Genomic DNA, 20118 nt, shown 5'->3' on the forward strand with positions numbered 1-20118 from the left:
AAGCAGTGACATCACTTTAAAGTGACATAACCACTCTTGTGAGTCATTCTTTTCAAAGAGTACAAAGCACCTTTGGGCTGTTATTGCAACATTTGTGCATATTTTTGCATAACAGGAGAACAATATAAAAAAAGCCAAGGAGGGTAAAGATCTTAAAGATATAATCTTGAAGATTGTAAACTGTATCATTGTACTTTATCTCAAAAGATGGGAATACTTCATAGCCCTGTAACCATAAATTGAGCCAGTGTCTCGGGTGTGCTAAAGCAAGGCCCAGATCAGACTTGTACCAGCCAGCTGTTCGAGACCTATTAAACTGCAAAATTATAGATGTGCAACTTTTCGAAGAGGCTGTGCTTACTAAAAGCAAGCTAACAATCTGAGTAGGAGATACTACCATAGCTTACCTTCTGGTGCGATATGTACTCAGTTCCTCTTGTAGAATCGATGCTCTTTTTCGTAAAAAGTTTACCTAGAAAATACAGCTGTTGTGACTGAAGAGCTTCTAGTATATAACAGACTTATGAATATATCTGTTTGCGGTTCCTCAGATATATTGCTTAAACCCTGTTTATGACCTGATAATCTAGGGATTGATGTCCCAATGTCAAACAGCCTAAATAGGGATCAAGTGTATTTCATCTTCTGAGAATACCGTCCATGTTCTATGTCAGCGGCTCCCAACCTTTTCTATACACCACACCCCTAGAACACTTCTGATATATTCTCGCACCCCTTACAAAAATTCAAAATAATAGCAACGAATTATGCATATACACTATAATTTTGAAAACGCAAGTTTTCGTACCCCTTGGAATATCGTCTCGCACCCCCGGTTGGGAACCCCTGTTCTATGTTCATGCAGTATTACACATTTGGGGGGGGGGAAATGCAACCCCTAAATTTTGTTTACAACAAATGCAATGATTTCAAAACTGAACATTGGCATAAAGAATACCAAGTTCTGCAATTTAAGCATCAACATTAATGGATTACACATGTCTTTGTGAGACACAGACATAAAATTCCACTTTTGAAGGGTGGTCAAAAACTCTTTGTTGGGAAAGTAAAGTTATAAGCCTGCTATAAAAGTTCATTAGCAAAGTGCTAGGATAGAAGACAAAGAACACAGTGAAAAGCCTCAAAATTGAGGAGATGGAGGCAGCCAGCATATTTTAAATATAAGCAAAGCTTTGTTTGAGAAGTGAATATTTCCTATTTGTTCCTTGTGACTGCTGCTCTGTTGGTGTTTTTAACCTAACCAAGCCCTCTCATTCCTCTGGAACAATTCACAGCCCTGACAGGTGCAAAGATTCCACTGTTCTTTCTGGCTGATGTTTTTAAAACAGGAATTTCAACAATTTTCAAAGAAGACACCTGTGCTTCAGAAGCTGTTATAGAACAGCCTGTAGCTGGATATTGTAGTTCACTGCACAGGCAGCTGCGAGCTATGCTTTGTATATGAGCACTCACTTTTAAAAGTCTGGAGTTACTTTTACTCCTTTGAAATGTTATGTATGCTAGCAGAAGCTTTGAAGACTGAAATCAAATTTCAGCCCCAAATTCACTTCACTGGAAGCTGGGGATTTTTCAGTTGTTAACACTGGTAAGTTTGCATGCCAGTCAAAAGTCACATGTATTATTAACTAATTTACTAGATGATCCATTCTTCCCTTTTTATTATTTGTAATGGCAACACTGGATGAACCTGAGCACCAGAAGGAATTCCTTCTCAAAATCAGTGGTAATATCAACAACACCCATAAAGCACCTGCCCTTATCAAGAGGGAACATGGTACTCATTCGCCATGGCAATTCCTTTAGAAGTAGCATTACAAGGTGATAAATCCAAATGCACCATTTTCAGATGAAAAATGAAATAATAACAACCTCTTTTGAGGCTATATGAATTGGAAAAATGTAAGACTGAAGGTTTTCTAGTCTTTGATTTTAGCTGGGTTCCTATGGATGTCTTAGTATTACAGGAAGTTACAGATGACCAGTTCATATAGTCTTTTGTCACACTATTATTTTACTAAATATATCTATTGCAAAAAAAACCCCTTTATTGATGATTACCTTATAAAGTGTGAATTGATTTAACAAACACCCATTCATCCACTTGATCTTGTTCTAAAAACCTTTGGTATTAAAGGAATGTCAGGATAGCAAAATTATTTCAAGTAACAAGTGGCTCCTAAACGTTTTTTGCTTGAAGAGGAATTAGTACATCACGGTATTGGAATGTTTGCTTGTTCAACAACAGACTGAAAAATGTAACTTCACAAACCCCAATTAGGGACAGCAATCTTTCTCAAGTCTGTATCCCACCATTGCTCCATGTATTGTAAGCAGAGACAAACTATTCACCCTGATGCACCAATGTCTTTTTACAGAAACCATGCATGCTTGAAAAACAAAAGGTGTTTATGCAAAAACTATCAAATTAAAAAAAAAATGTTCATGTTTAAATATCAAATGACTGGAACCCTCATCATTTAAGAGATCAAAAAGGCTAAAAGTCTCTCTTTATATTGGCGCAGAGAAAAAAAACAGAACTAACTCTTGTGAGTGAAGGTTGGAGCTAGTTGAGGGGAAAAAACAAGTAGAGATGATGAACTATTAATTGTCAAACCCCATTGCTTATACCAGCATGCTATGGATATTTTTGTCAGTTCTTTGAACTAGCAAATCCTAGATTACATGCTACTGTACTATGCTGACAAATAGAACATAAAATCTTTACCTGAGATTTTAGTGAGAGAATTGTGTCTTCAAGTTCTTGTCGCAAAGATGCTGGCATTAGACCTTTCAGTTTGGTTTCATATTCTTGCCGTATAGAAGTCACCTGAAACCATAGAAAGCAAGCATTTCCATAGTGAAGATTAGGTGAGCCAGTTAAAGTTATTTAGGAGCAGTCACTACCTACAAGTTTGAGGTACTATCTATATCAGGGATGTCAAACTGCTGGCCCACGGGCCGGATGCGTCATGTGGAAGCCGCGCCCACCCCATTGCTGGCAATGGCAAAACCGTCCCGATACGTTGCGCGACGTCACGCGATGTCGCGAGTTTGACATGTCTGATCTATATGAAGAGAAATGTTGACATGCAAGAGCAGGTGTGCTGTATTGAACCAAACTGAGTAATTCCTTGGCATTCTCTTATAAGACTATCCATTCCTCAACTTTTATTATGTAAACAATGTGTGATTATATCTCGTTTTTAAACTATTAAATAATGGCCATAGGATTCCATCACGTATGCTGCCTGTAGATATTTATCAGTTTCTACTGAATCCTCCCTCCATTGCAACATCCAAACAGAACAGGTCATTGTAGGAATAGTTTCACTATCTTCGGCCACTTCCTGCTCCTAACCACTCTTGCCTGTTAATTCAGAACTGGATCCGTTCTTTTTTGCTACTTCCTCCCACGTGCAATGCAAAGGATGTTACAGGGAGGATAAAGGTAAAGCAAGTTTCCTTGAATATGCTGCACATTTAAAATATTTTGCTTCTAGATTTACATCTTGGATATGGTGAGATTCATTTCCAATGCTGCAGTATTACCTTGCAGCTGAATAATTAAGAAAAATAGCTAATGGGCCAACCGTAACCGACACAATATTTTTTTTCAAAATTCCCCAAATTTCTTTCACACCTCTGGCTGCTTCTCTTCAAGCTTTATTTTCCCAACACATGAACAGCAGCACAATTGGTTCTGGCCTTGTTCTCCCATTCACTGACTCAATTATTTTTTGAAGTATACCAAACCAACTATTTTTTTGAGGAATCTTTTTTCCTTTTATATCAAATGGCATGCATGGACTTCAACATTTTTTAAGATTGTATTTATGAATGAAACTAAATTTCATTTGCAAAAAAAGTCAGAAGCTTTCTTGCACAGAGGTAAGAGTGAGAAGCATGGAGAATACTAAACAAATAATCAATATTTTTATTTGAAAAAGCAACAGACAGCTACATTCTTCCTTATCCTCCCCCAGCCCTCCATGGTTGGCTTCTTTTGACCAATGATGCATTGAGGGTAAGCAAAACCTAAACTTCAAGAATACCTGTTACTATAGAGGACAAAAGAAAGGTATGGTTTATATGATATCAGTCTGTTTAGTAAAAATAAGAGCAAGCACTATATAAGTTAAACAATTTTACTATACTAATCTACCAAATTTTAATATAAACTATAACTATTTCCCAGATAATTATATTTTGACAGCACTGTATTCTTTAGAACCAAACCAAACCCTACTTATTTCTTACGTCTATGTAAGCTGACAAAAACATCTTTCCCCAAATTTGATTTCCAAAAGTTGTATAGAACAGTTGGTCCTGCAGAACATACCTTCTCTATTTTATAATTCAACTTCCATATGTTAAAGGGTGATATTTATTTTCTTATCTTTCCTGTACTTTCAGAGTTCTAAGTTCCTGAACAAATAATATAATTGTGATTGGAGCCATAGAAAAATACCTAAAGGACTTCCTTAATATCTTGTAATATTGAATTTATCCAACTTGAACACCATAATTTTACAAAAAAAAACCACCCGCACTTGTTGGAACCTTTTATATTCTTAGATGCTAGCTTAAAAATTAATAACTAAGAACTAATAATACTTATGTCTTCGGTTACTTGCATTAAGTTTCCACAAGCCTTAAACTGTGAATCTAACTCCATAATTACAATACCTTTATTATTATTAAACAGCAATATTTGTCTACCCCAAGTCCTTGGGAAGATCTTGATAGGTGGATAAAAATGCATCTGGTTGAGTGTGTGACTACCATAATAATAAAAACTTATTTGGGTTGATATAAGGAAAAATCACTAATATATTTTTGTTAATAATGAAGTCATATTTTAGGATCGGTATAGCTAAAGTTTGATCATTCTTACAATCATCTTTGGAATAGTTTTTTCAATACTTTCCCCTCACCAAATTTAATAACGGCCAAACTTTTATCCTTCTTTTATTACTGTTTCAGATTAATGTAGCTCTATTCTCCTAGCTACAACATCTTTCAAATGTATACAATCAAAAATAGGCAGTCTTAATTATGTGTTACAAAATTATAAACTTGAACTACCACATGCTTTCATATCAGTCCCCTAATTAATAGCCATCTGTGAAATTCCTGTATTTGAAAGAATGTGGTCTGAATGCACATCTCACTGCTACTTAGATTAAGAACCAAAGAAGAATATTTCTGGTTTTAGATTTAGGAAATTAAGCATCCTGTCTCTTACAGTAGCCATCCTGAATCCATAGGAAGCACAAAAATAGGGCATAGGGATAAAAGCATAATGCATCAAATTCCACAGATAATTTGATGTACAAAAGGGAAGATACTCCTTTAATTTACATTTTAAAGCCAAACAGTCTACTTTTGTGAAGGTGCAGAAAGGATGATTGTCCTACTGCATCCTTTGTGCTGGAAAATGGGAATTTACCCTGAAGCAAGGTAGATCCCTTCTTCAATACAGTGATTTCCTGATACTTTGAACCAACCACCATTAATCTCAACTGGCAGGGCCACTGACAAGGAATCAGAGAACACATGCCTGTAGGTCTGTATTTTCCAAATACAATTCCCTCCTTTCAGACCAAGATGAAATGAAAACAAATTTGCCTTTTGATTAATGATTCCTATTCACGACATTCAGAGAACTGTTCCTATGCATTGTCTTTATTTGAATTATTCTTTGGTTGGGTGAAGGAAGCCTGTACATTTTGCATTTAGCCTTCTATTTTCTTTGGCTAGGGTGGTCCAGGAGCCTTTAGTTGTCTTTATTTAATTCAGCCTTGTCTTCATGGAAATATCCATGTAACTTTCTTGATAGCAGTGCAGAGATTGCTTGCTGTTGTCTTTCCAGGGATTCCCCCACCTTCATGGTCTAGGTGACATTCCTACATTCCTGGAAATCTCTCATCTAAGGACTAACCAAGACTAGCCCTATTCAGTTTCCTAGTCCAGACAAAGCCATCCAGGTGCTGCCATCTACTGAGTCAAGGCAATATGAAGCTCCCTCTGAAATGGGGCTGAGAAAATACTCCTTAATCACCGTACTATGCTAGCATGCTGTATTCTGAAGAACTATCCCTATTTTTAGAAAAATCAAAGGAAACATATAATACTAAAATCTGCCATAAGTATTTCCCCTTTTCCGTAAGTTATTTATTTATTTAGCTGATATATTACACAGGACGCCACCTAATCCAGCCATAGAAAAGAAAAGCCACTGATAACAAATGCAATCTACATATGAAAACAACAACATTCAATCTCTATTTACTGACAAGGAAAACCACCTTTTATCAGCTTGAGAAAACATACAGTACTGATTTGAAGAGCTGGGAATCCATAAAACTGAAGGTGAAATAAAATAAGAGTATTATTGCATTATGAACCGAAGCTGTATAATTAAGTATACATGAATGTTGCAAACTTAAAAAGGGAGAAAGCTATTTGATCTGATACTTACTCTTTCTACTCTAACATATAGCAATATAGATGTGTTCAGGAAAAATTATTTTGATTGTAGACATAAATTGCAACAGTAATTTCACACAAACTACAATTAGCCTTTTTCACAGAATGAGGCACTGTATTAATAGCTTGGAGCACCTACTTCGCCAAGGCTTAACACAGTTATTCATATAGGCCATTCATTATTTTAAATGACATTGACTATAAGCCCACAGCATAAAATCTCACAATATAAAGAATGGAATATATTGCTATTGTTGTGCATTGCTAAAGTTACCTCTAGTGAGATGCGTAGCTATTTACATTTGATTAACAAAATGGAGACCACATTGAATAACCTGGAGAAAAAAAACCCAAACAGGAACAAAATGTAAAATACTGATTTTACATTTAAAAAAAAATACTGATCTTATATTACTGAGCTTATATTAAATCTTTTTTTTTAAAAAAAATTAGATGATCCTCATGCTGAAGTGTTTTTTGATGTGTTTAAGAGCAGCCTTGAAATAGCCACACTATATTTGCCTTCCTTCCACCTCTGCTGATATTAAATAAATAGGATGATTTGAGTCACAGTGTTCAACTAAATGAGTTCAGTTGCAGCAGCTGCACAGTTCTTTTGCCAGCTAGATGAAGACATACTATATTCTGGATTGAACAGTAATTTGGCAGTTCACTTCAAAGAGAAAATGAAACTTTGGAAGTTTGTTTAGCAGCTTGTTTGAGGTAGACAAGGCAAAACAAACACTTTTTAAGCAAAAGTTTCTTTTTGCTTTTATTCCTTTCATTAACAGGAGATACATCTTGTTCACTGGAACTATTATCAAATTTGTGAATGTCATTTAGAAAACTTCCTAGCATAGGTTCCTTTTACAATTCATAAAACTTCCAAACAAAGTCATATATTATACAACAATAAAGGAATCTCTATCCAAATGGTTATACTACACACTATGTCCAAATCAAATTTTTGTAGAAAAATTGTGGTACAAGGCCTATATACTGCTGTATAAAGAGAGAGGTTTGCATTAATTGTTCCTCATAAGAAAATTTCCAATCAAAGCTAAAAAAAATTTGGAAGCAAGATCTAATTTACTATTCCCTCCATGGAATGTCTTTCTACAGTGAAAAACATTTTGAAATTATGGTACCAAATTATGGTACATTACACCAGTAACTGTCCCCTTGCTTGGAAAAGGATAGAATCATGCTTTTCAGAAGGTTTGAAGGATTGTGGGAAGATAATAGGGAATATTATATATTAACATGTAAATACCATATTGTGAGATTAGTTATCAGCCAGGTGGCAATGTAAGTATAAAATTTCAAATATTTCAGGCTTAAAACAAATATACCCTTTCTGAGGATGAAAACTGTAAGACACTTGCTGATTTCTATAGTTTATAAACTGTATGCTTCTTTAACCTCTTAAACAAATAAAAAGTATCTGATAGCTATTTGATAAAAAGATTAGGTAAAACATTTCTATATCCTAGTATATTTTTACCAATGGACTGCAAACCGACAGATTAAAAATGCATTTTACTTGAAAACAAAATAGGGTTGTGATTTATAGTTTCTCTGTAAAATCCACATAATTTCTGCTGTAGAAATATAGATCTATTTGAGGTACCAATTAACCTCCTCAAATAGGAGAAAAAAATCATGCCAAATGTAGCATTTTGCATAGTACAATAAAATTATAAATACATACAGGGCAGGAATAAGACAGGCAATTCTGTTAAAACAATAATGAAGTATATAAATCTTGGTATGCGATTGGCAATTATATTATAGCAGGCACTATTCACATGCAAAGAAATAAAAGAAAGCTTAAGATGAAATATACAGTCATTTTTCCTCTGGCCATTATTCTGGGAGCATTAAATAATTTACATTCTCACTCTGATGGGCAGAAAACTATAGTTTGTCTTGTGCACTTTCCCTAATAAAAGAAATAAGGATTATAATGGGACAGATTAAAACTGCAACAATAAGCACAGTAACCTGAAACCAAGGTCTACTCTGGAACTTCTTTCAGAATAAATGTGCATAAAATTAAGTTGTAATTTTAGCAAGAATCCTAAATGCCAAGGATAATGAACTTATAAGAACCTATAAGAATTAGGGAAATGTTTCTTATATAATGTTCTCATGTACACTGAAATGTTAACTTGTATCAATATGGCCACCATTATCTACCGCACATTTCTAAGCCCACCAAACTCCATGCTGGCTAGGGAATTCTGGGAGCTGAAGTCCACAAGTCTTATAAACGTAGGACTCCTTTGTAAAATATATTATGATGGTGATTATGATGATGATGTTTTGCAACTAGGAAACTCAAGGTGTTCTCATCTAAAACTGCCTAATTAATTCATTGCAGTAATAAGATTTATAGCAAGCTACCAATTGTTAGTCTTAGAACAACTGCATTGATCTCATTTTTTCTTTGAATTATGTTTAATAAAAACAATGATCTTGAAGACCAGTCCTCTTATTTCAGTGATATATATACAAAAAAAAATAATCCTTGTGGATCAGGGGCACACACTGCATATATGTGATGATGAGTATACTGTATACTTTTATACTTATATGAGTATACTTTCTGGTTCATCTTATTGCACGAACCAGAAAGAAAGCTGAGAAAATATCTACAGACCCTTCACATCCTATTTCAATTTCTCCTCTCAGGATGCTGCTATAGAGCACTGCATGTCAAAGCAACTAGACACAAAGATAATTTCCCCCCCCCCCGCCCCCGTGCTCTCACTCTGCTGAACACTTAATTCCCACAGCACTGTCTCATATCTCATCTTTTCTCATCTTCTCACCATTCCTAACTATCTTTTCCTATTATTATCTTGTGATTTAACAAATGTTTATAACATGATTAATAATTGTAATGACAAGTTATGATCGATGACCTATTACTCGCTGTTTATATGTACACTGTGAGCTTATGCACTGGAGACAAAGTCCAATCACACTTGGACAATAAAGAATTCCATTCCATGAGACACATTCTATTATCACAATTTCACTAGTGTCAAAGCAATGCTATAAATTAAGCCCTAAACAGTATCTGCAGTAGGATTTTTTTTAAAAAAATCTCTGATGGTATAATTGCTTTTATGACTTTCACAGCTGATGTTCGACAAGCAAAGTCAATGGAGAGATTGGTAGGAGGTCACAAGTCACAGCTATGTCATGCCTTGCTTCACTACTGCAAAGGGGACTGCCATCACTAAGCAGGGTAGTCATGATGTTTCACTTAATGACTATTTTGCTTAGCAATGGAGTTACCACTCCCAATTAGGATTGTTAAGAGAGGATTACCTCTACGTGGTAGAGGCACATGGGCATGATGGCTTAGTACTTAAAGACACTGAGCTTCTCAGCTAGAAAGCTGACAGCCCGGGTTCCAGACCCAAGTGCTGCGCAATGGAGTGAGCTACTGTTACCAGCTCATACGCATCTAGCAGTTTGAAAGAATGCAAATGCAAATAGATAAATAGGTACCACTTTGATGGGAAGGTAACAATGTTCCATGTGCCTTGGGGAAGGGTCTGGGGTAAGTGTCTTCTGACAACTAACAAGCTAACAAGATGATCACCGCGCCCTAGAATTGGCCATGATTGGGCCCTAACCCTTTACTTTTATCTCTATATGCAGCTATCTTTGAAGACAATTCATAAAATACAGTCGGTAGACAATGTAATTGCTTGCCTGTTGACTAGCACTAGTTACTATCATCACATTACACCTATTTTTCATTAATTAACAATAGATTTATGCATGCAGTTCGAAGTACTAAGTTTGACTGATAAACACTATATAGTTTGGCATCAAGATAATTCCAAGACCATCTACTGAAAGAGTTGCACAAGCCCAGCCAAGGAAGTTCATCTGGGGGGGGGGGTTATTTCCAGAAAGCAAGAAAGCTTGAGGCTAACAAAGCACTGTTCTTTAATTATTGGGGTTATGTTTTGGAAGAGTCTCCCTCTCCAGAAGCTAGATTGCCTCCTATAGTAAGTGATATTTTATTGTGTTTTATCTTGGTGTAAGATGCGGAGAGTCAGTATAATTTGACAGCATACACATTTTAACAACGTCAAGAAATCATTTAATAGGTAGTACAACTCTCTGAAGAGTGTGTCTACTTACACTGTAGGTGGCAGAGAATTATGTGACTGAAGTGTCCTTTTTATTAAAAGCAGACCACCAACCAAAACCAAATAACCTTTCCTCCCAAATACAGTGTTTCCCCGAAAGTAAGACACAACCGGAAAATAAGCCCTAGCAAGATTTTTCAGGATGCTCATAATATAAGCCCCACCCCAAATATAAGCCCCAGTTAAGATCGTCAGCCAGACGGACACATTTACTATTGTATTTCCCCCAAAATAAGACTGGGTCTTATATTAATTTTTGTTCCAAAAGATAGTAGTCAACTACAAAAAGGACCAATGGACCTAAAAAACTAGGTTTCTCTCTCTCTCTCTCTCTCTCTCTCTCTCTCTCTCTCTCTCTCTCTCTCTCTGATATAGATAGAAAGATATAGATATATAGATATATATACACACATATATACATATACATATATATTCTATTTCTATTTATAAAAACCTGGGTTGTCTAACTTAGGAACTGTGTTAGAGAACATCTGCATTTGATGTACCGCAACTCACTGGCTGTTTTCAGAAGGGGCATGGTCCCATCTTATTCTGTGTAATTTTTCTAAATACGTATATTGTCTCTAGAAAAAAATGATTTCAGTGTCTTGTGTTTTCTGATATTTTCATTCTAAACATGGATCACCCACCTGGAAAATCCCTTGTTTGTGGTTAAACACTTAGAGTTTTATATAAAATCATAACTGCCAAAGAGAAGCAGCAAAACAAACCTTAAGAAATAACATACTGCACACAGCAGACTTTATGGGATTATGTAAGTTGGACAGAAATAAAAGTCTTCACTCAACAACATTGCAAAACTGTGGTTAGAAAATACTTGCTGCTGGATGAGTTTGCCAACCTAAAGGATCCTCCATTCCTTCCCTAGGATTCTTCTGCTGATGAACTAAAGGTCCTCTTGCTAAGGGAAAGCAGCTCAGCAGCTGAAGCAGATTATCAAGAATAAGTCTATTATACTGCTTTTAAAATTTATTTCAGCAGACTGAAATAAATCGGAAACAAATTTGAGATTTGGTACTAATTGCATCTTTATTTCCTTAATAATATCTTAATGTTCCAAACTGGCAACAGCTGCCATTTTGGAGAGAAAATAAAAAGATGTTTTTTATATATAAATAATGAAAATGGCAGCACAATAAATTTTATACCAACAATGTGATTTTTGTTCTTACAATCAGATTTTAAAGATTAAAAGAGCATAAATTATGAAACATGTTTGAAATTCAGTCAGAGTAAAAGTGGCTTTGATTTGCTTAGGAACTGATATGCTGGAAAGATATGCTGACAAAACATAATGGTTCTGCAGAGAGAAAATAAATGTTCTCTTGTCCTGAAACCACAGAGATGATTAAGTACAACATGTTCTTTCCTCACATCATTTGTATTGTTAAAAAATGAAGCAGCGGTTCTATAATCGTCATAACTAACATCATTTTCATGACCTATCAATTAGTAGCTGGTACATGGTATGCTTGTGCTTAGGAGATCCTATGCTATAAAATTTCTATCTATTACAAGTGTTGTGAAATCATGACCTGAAATGTTTGATTCTTAAGTTTTATGTGTAAAACTAGACAACCCATGGCTGTCAGCTCATTCTTCTTTCCACATATAATATAGGCTTGTGCTGTTTCCCTTCCACTGGCGACCCTCAGGAGACCCTGGTGAAGCCTCCTCCTTGACCAATGCACAGAATTGCCTACCATTTTGCTGGGAAGAGGGGGAAAAAGGGAGTGGTAGACCACAAGGAAAATGTCACCCCAGGTCCCCATTCCAGTTGTGTCCCCAAGAGCCCTCCCTCCAGGGAGGAAAAGGGCTCACCCATCACCAGCACCCCTCAGCCAGATCTACCTTGCGAGCAGGCATCTGAGTTGCTACCTCATTTTTTCTCACTAGCTACCACTATTAAGATATTTCAAATATTGGCCTTAGTTCCAAAGCACCCAATGACTGCTTGGCCATCAGGCCTTGCCACCAGACAATTGGACCCAGGATATATCTTTGCTTTCTTTTCATTGACTCTGTATCGAGAAAAGTGGCCAACTTTTTAAAATTCTTGACATCAACTGCCTTGCAGAGCTTAATGATTGCATCATTGTTAATACTACATAATCTGCACACCATTTCATTTTGTATTCCTTTCCTTGAATTTTGATCCAAGTGATTTGTCCTTTCAGATCTTGCCTGCCAGAACTTCTAGAAAAATTTTATGCAATACAGGAGACACCCTTGTCATCTGCCTTCCTTCACTTGATCATTGCTGTTGATGTATGCTCTCCACTCAAGTTGTGAATTCTTCTCCTGGGTTCATTTTGTCAAGGACATGTAGTAGAAATCCAATCCAAATTGTCAAAGGCTTTCTCCGCATCTAAAGATATTACTGTCACCTCCTTTTTCTTGTTATTAATGTATTCTAATGCGGTTATTACAAACCTGATGTTGTCATTAATCTTCCTCTTTGAAATGTAACCTGTTTGATCTAGACATGTGATTTTGGAAATGCAGTTCATCTGCGTTGAGCTAATGTTGTGGTAAACATTTTATAACCAACATTTGATATAGGAATTGGTGGTAAAAGGGAAGAAGGATGAGAGGTGTGTGAAATGTTTTTGGAATGGAACTTGTAAAATAGAAAATCAGGGAGTAATACAAGAAACTGGCTGTAGAATTACAATTAACACACTGTATAGAATCATTTTTCACTACTTATAAAGAAGGAAAGAAAAATAAAAAACAATGCTGAAGCAGAGGGAGAAAAGGCAAGGATGATGGAAGGAAGAAGAATCAGATTCAGATATATTAAATCAGTTCAATTAAAAACTAATAGCACAAATGAAAAAGCTGAATGAAAAGCTCCAAGGTACATAGGAGCAGGTTCTGCACATGATGGAAGAAATGAAAGCAGACTTAAAAACAAGTGAGATTACAAATACACAATCTAAAATTCAGAGGTACCTGAAGATTCTGGAAAGGTAGAACTTGACGTCCATTTCAAAATACCTACTCAAGACTATTTAAAAATAGATGGAGGCTTTCCAGATATTTTTAAACATAAACTCTACATTTGCACAAAAGAAAAAAGTGCCTCCAGATATGCTTGTCAGATTCTTACAAATGAGAACAAGAAATGCTATTTTAAAGCAACAGACTGAGAAACCTTTGATTATAGAAGGGAAACGTATTCAAATATTTCAAGACCTCTCCCCTAGAATGCTAAGAAAAAAGGAAAGAATTCACATTTCTTACAGGAAACAAAATGAATAATCATAAAGACAACTACAGAGGCTTCCTGCCTACATGAAAGAGTAACTGCTCAGGATTCTGCAGACAAAGAATTTTCTGGCACCGGAAAATACACTTGGGACGAAGAAGAGGGGAAAATAGCTAGGGCAGCAGCATTAAATTAGAATTGAAATGGGCAAAACAACATTAATTTCATTTAACGAAAATAGACTAAATGCCCAGTTTTTTAAAAAAATAATAATTAAAAATGTAAATAATAACGTCGATTTTGTTTACAAGAAATGCATATAAAATAAGATCATAACTTGCTAGAACAGAAAAAAAGAACAGAAACATTTTGCAACAGAAAAGACAAAGAAAATTGGAATAGTGATTTATTTTAAACCAATCACCTTGGGAAGTATTAGAACAATTAAAAGATAAAGGAGGAAGAAATTTAATTTTGAAATTAAGAAAAAAAAAGCAAAGTTCAATTTTGGCAATCCAACTGAGCTTCAAATAAGAATAAATTTTACAAAATAGTTTTCCAAACATTTCTAGAGTAATGGTAATGGACATTGTTGAGTGCTAGATATAATTTTAGACAAGTCATCTCAAGGGAAAAAAGGAGAAAAACTTTCAAGAATTTTATTTTCAGTATATGCATACATTGACTTTGACAATGCTTGGAGACTAAAAAAATCCAGGAGTAACAGATCTTTTTTCTAACAAGATTATTATTTCTTGTACTCAAGAACTGACATGGGTTGCTTCTGAAGGTTAATACACCAATTATTGAGGAAGACCTATGGATCGCAATCCAGTTTCAATATCAGTGTTCCGGGGGGGGGGAAAAAGCTTTTTAAATGCTATATTTCTTTTTAATTAATTCTGAATATAAATGAAATCAAGCAAGTTTAGGCTTTCTCTTGCTACATCCACATTTGGGGAATGTGGCCTCCCACATACTCCTTAACACAGAAGTGGCCTTCTCTGGGAAAAGTGTGCATTGCTGCCTTAGATTTGCCAGCTTTTTAAAAAAGAATAATAATTTTATTAAAAGTTATAATTAAAAAGCTGAAAACTAATACAAAGGAAAAATAGAAAAAGAAAAAATAGAAAGTACAGAAAGGGAAAAAAGAAAAAAAGAAAAAAAATATAGTAAAGAAAAAGATGTATGTAAAGAAATAACTTCTCCTTCATTACAAATATAAGCAATTTTAGTAACTTAACATTTTCTTCAAATTCAACAAATGATCTTTCTTTCCTTATCCCATCTCTAATCTATAAATAAATCTTTAAAGCCTCACTGCTTCAGTCTTGATCAGCAAAAGTCTATTAAGTGTTAGCAGAGATAAGAACATATCTATTTTAAACCTTGGTCAAATAAACTTTCTGTTCCTTCCTTTTATTTTTAACAATCTTGATCTTTAGTCCCATCAAATAATGTCCTAGAACTTTGCCCCTTCTCACAGAATTCTTCAAAGAGTTAACAACTCTAGAAACTTTATCCAGATCACTCTCTTGCTGTTATTTGTATGTCCCTTTTAATTATTAAGACATCAACAGGTTTCTTTTGTATGTCAAGTCTAACATTTTTTCCATATTATCCTTGTATTCTGCCTTTTTAAAATCCACTTTCGGATCAGTCACAATCTTCTCAGATAAAACTTGCTCCTCTTTCGTAACATAGTTAAAACACAATCTATCTCTAGTGGCACACTCTTAAAACTATGGTAACTTCCGGGTCTATTGTTCAAAAATACCCTTCAATCTGTCCAATGTTAAAATATTTCCCTTCAATGTGTATTAGAAAGTCAAATTTAAGTATTCTTCTCCTTTAATTGTAATTGTAATCTTTTGTTCCTTCTGGTTCTCTCTAATACTGAACCTTCAAGGTCTCATCCTATCTTTTTTTTTTTTTAAAGAGAATTCAAAACAAAAGCATTTTCCCACGGGAAGAGTTTCTATAATTAATTCCAGAATCTTATTTCAAATCCATCTGGACCTTTAATCCATTTGTTACTTTCCAAGATCAAAGTTCTAATCATCCTTTTGCTGTTTAATCCAAAAGAAATCTTTTAAAATCCTTAAACTTGTATTTAAAACTTCTTTCATAAGAGGGAAAACTCGTTGATCCAAAGTTTCCTGAAAATAGCTGAAAGTAGTCAACAAGCAATTTCCAAAAGTGATCAGAAAAGGAAATATGTGAACTCAGTTTCCTTTTAAAAGGTACTAACCACAGTTTGAGGAAGATGGTTAGTCCCTTGACTTTTGGTACTCCCAACCTGCTGGAGACCACTGTCTTGAGATCTTGTCAGTAGTGCAATTGCCTGGAGCATTTGGGGATGATCTCCCATCCTCTTCTTACCTAACAGTTTAAAGAACTGTTCTTCTCACCGGCTCTTCGTTCTTTGCAGTAGTTGCTGGCTTCAGTCCATCATTTCTTCGTCCAGAAATCCAAGAGATCAGTTTTTCAAGAAGGAGGAATTAAAGTTTAATTTCAGCATTGACTAAATATGACTTGCCTTCAGTACAGAGTTTCTTCAATATCCAAGCACTTGATAAGACTTTTAATATGCCTAGTTGTAGCTCTCCAACTTGGCCCCCAATATCATTTTCATTCCAATCAGAGATTATCAAATAAGCACAGTGATATAATTGAAAATAAGGAAAATTAGTAGCCCCATTTTCATATGAAAATCTTCACTATGAAAGGGAAAACTAAGGAAATTGAAAGTTCCATAAAAGTATAACCATCAAATTATCCAATTGTTAAAAGTACGAAAGGCAAATTAACACACATACTCCTCTTAAAATAGATATTGTTAATGAGGTAATACTCATTTTTATAATTGTCTTCCTCATCCTCATATGCATATTCAGCCACTTATCAAAGGATATTTTCCTGAGAGTAATTATCTCCAAATATTTAACAGAAACTCAGCAAAATGCAAAACCAGATTTTAAAACATTTCTATAGATAGCTCATTAACAATAGGCAAAATATTAAATTTATTTCTATTGTATAACCATAAGGTTTCCCACACTATCCACAGCTCTAGTAAGCAGGGAATTCCTTACAATGGCAGATTATCAGAAACCAAAAAATGGGAATGAGTCACTGGTTATTGAATTGTTTACTTTAAAACATTGTAGATAAACCAATGAAACAAATTAACGGGTCATATAAACAACAGATTCCTAATAAAAACACTACATAATTTATTTTGCATCTCCTTTACCTCTATGCAGAATACTATGAGAGATGACTAGGAGGCTGGGAAAGTAATGCAAAGAAGTTTAGATATAAATAATAAAAAAAATTAGAAAAGGAGCCTGTTGATAGTAGCAATTCAACCAAGGAGGTAAGAAACCTGGGAAAAAGCTATCCAAATAATTAAAAGATAATCCACTTAAATTAAATCAGTATAAATGAGCACTGGAAATTCCTCTTGATTTTTTAAAATTCTATAATTTACCGCAAGACTAGTATTAAAGATACCTTACTGAAGTGTGCATAATTCTTGTAACCTTATTTGGCTGGATGGGGCCTACTTTTTGTGGAAGTAGGTAGGACCAAAATTGTAATAGTTCATGTTTCTAATCTTTGACAAATATTATGGTAGTAGGTGGTAATATCTGAATACTGAAAGCTGCCAGTCTGGGGAGATTCCTATGAAATAGGTGTACAGCAATAAAGTAGCTAGTGTGAACTCTACATGTGTAGGTCTGGTTGTTTGCACCTAACATTATTACGTTATTGTCAAAACTGTAAACTGACAAGTGTCTCTTGATTATAGAGGTTAAAAATAATAGATACATGTTTTTTGTTAGCTTTTTTTCATATATATTCTACTATATATTCAGGGCTAAATTAGCCACACCCTGCTCTTATTAAAATAGGGATGCAATTTCAAAAACAGTATTTATTAACTTTAATTTTTATTAACTGCCCATGTTTACAAACTGAAAGCAAGGGTATATACTAGTTTGAAGTAAAGAAAGACAAAGCTCCCATTACTTCTATATCTATTAACTGAGTTCCTAAACTGGATTACCCAGCTCTTTTCTCCTTACAACCTTTACTTGAAGAGGAAGGACTGCAGCAACTGTTTGTTAATCAGTAGTTACTCTGTGTCATTAAGAGTCTTTCTGCCCCTGCTAGGGATATGCAAAAAAAAAAAAAAAGGAAATATTCTGTTTTGAGCTCAGAATGATATAACCCCAAATTCACTGCACCCTGTTGGAACAGAACATTAAAGCAGAGGTCCCCGACCTTTTGGGCACCAGGGACTGGTTACGTGGAGACAGGTTTTTCCGCGGTTTCATGTACTGCCTGCATCCCACAGATGGGACTTTGCTTGTTTGTGCGACCCGGTTGTTGGTATGCCGTGGCCTGGTACTGGTCCACGGACCAGGAGTTGGGGACCCCTGCATTAAAGAAACCAATGCCCTTGTGACTGCTTTCCTTCTTTTGAATTGTAGGATTCAAACGTAAGTTGTATAGGCTACCCAACCTACAGAAAAAAAAAATTTTGGAATTTTGTTTTAAAAGATTTAAGAATAACCATAAGAAATGGGTATTTTAAACATTTTCTTAAAGTTAAAGTAATTTCCTTGATCAGTTTTTCAGTATGTATTACTACAAACAGGATGTATTACTACCCATACTACATATAAAGTTTAAATAGTAGGCAACTTGTGTTTTGCAGCATACTTGTCTGTTTAATTCTTCCATTAAAACAAAAGCAAAAGCAAACCAAAAGTGTACTGTATTTGCTAGACATTGCAAAGGAGGAAAACTGTTATTTAGATGGTCATTGGGAGACAAAATTCAACAGGCCATGAGGATGTGCAACATATACACAACAAATCAACCCAAGCATTCCAATGTTATGCTAGTGATATACGCATTTACAATGTGAACAACCATAAAAGCATTAGCAACACTTTCGTGCAAAGTATACACAACTGCCTTTTCCTATCATCTGTACTTTCTATTGTTTGCAGACCTGCAAAAGAAATATTGCAATAACATTCAGTACCACCATTCCACTTAAGCTGTAAGTAATTGACAGCAAAGTTTTTTTTTCTAACAATAAAATGCATCTACTATGTGGGCATATAAGGCAAACAGGAAAGCAGTAACAGGCCCACATGTACAGAAACTACAGTGCTGCTTCAGACGTATGTCACATGCTTAACTAACTACTGCTTTAGACCAAGGATTTCAATCCCATGTTACTTCAGTCAGTTAACCTAATAGCAGCAGGGATATTTTGTAAGCTTCTGACCATTCATTGCCTTTCTTCTCCGTTTTATTATAATGTGGTATCTTAGTTCTCAACATAAAATAAATGTACCAGAAAGTACAGTTGTTATCTTTCCAAAGACAAAACAAGCAACACCTGATCCCAACTAATATATGATTAAGGGGAAAAAAGCTGTTCAGTCGATAATTGACTAATGAAGTCTATAACTTAAACCTATGTTGCTCTAAATATGGAGAATAATGGAGTTGGAAAGGACCTTGGAAGTCATCTAGTCCAAGCCCCTGGTCAACAGGAGACCTTATATCATTTCAGACAAGCAGCTATCCAATCTATTATGAAAAATTTCCGGTATTGGAGCACACACAACTGCTGGAAGCAAGCCCTTCCACTGGTTAATAGTTCTTGCTATCAGGAATTTTTTCCTTAGTTCTAGGTTGGTCCTCTCCATGATTAGTTTCCATGCATTGCTCCATGTTCTGCCTTCAGGTGCTTTGAACAATAGGTCGACCCCCTTCTTCTTTGTGGCAGTCCCTTAAATATATCGGGAGACTGCTATTATATCACTCTTAGCCCTTCTTTTCATTAGACTAAACATATCTAATTCCTGCAACTGTTCTTCATGTGTTTTAGCCTCCAGCTTCCTAAGTTAATTTTGAACTGCTTGTTATGCATTGTAGCAAGACAGAAACGTTATTTTTTTTTTCTTTCTCCTTTCATGGTTCTTCAGCAATAAAAAAACTCATTTAGTCTGCAAATAGCCACAATACATGGGAGCCACTCGTCGCTCCCATGTAACACCGCTGCTGCGCGAGCTGCACTGGTTGCCAGTGGCCTTCCGGGTGCGCTTTAAGGTGTTAGTTACCACCTTTAAAGCGCTCCATGGCATTGGACCTGGCTATCTCCGAGACCGCCTG

The 20118-nt window shown here is 35.3% G+C and overlaps 1 protein-coding gene across 1 annotated transcript in view; it reads right to left on the reverse strand.

Annotated features, from left to right (window-relative positions):
* Positions 1-403: 403 nt before the first annotated feature.
* CEP112 (centrosomal protein 112) overlaps positions 404-20118 on the reverse strand; it is a 223309-nt gene continuing 203594 nt past the window's right edge. The window contains exons 21-22 of the mRNA XM_015816958.1: positions 2747-2848; positions 404-472 (exon numbers count right to left, since the gene is read on the reverse strand). Coding sequence (XP_015672444.1) covers positions 404-472; positions 2747-2848 — 171 coding nt within the window. The remainder of the gene's footprint in view (positions 473-2746; positions 2849-20118) is intronic.

The sequence above is a fragment of the Protobothrops mucrosquamatus genome, unplaced genomic scaffold (genome assembly GCF_001527695.2).
Source record: "Protobothrops mucrosquamatus isolate PMUCROS unplaced genomic scaffold, P.Mucros_1.0 scaffold_123, whole genome shotgun sequence".
Taxonomy (NCBI): domain Eukaryota; kingdom Metazoa; phylum Chordata; class Lepidosauria; order Squamata; family Viperidae; genus Protobothrops; species Protobothrops mucrosquamatus.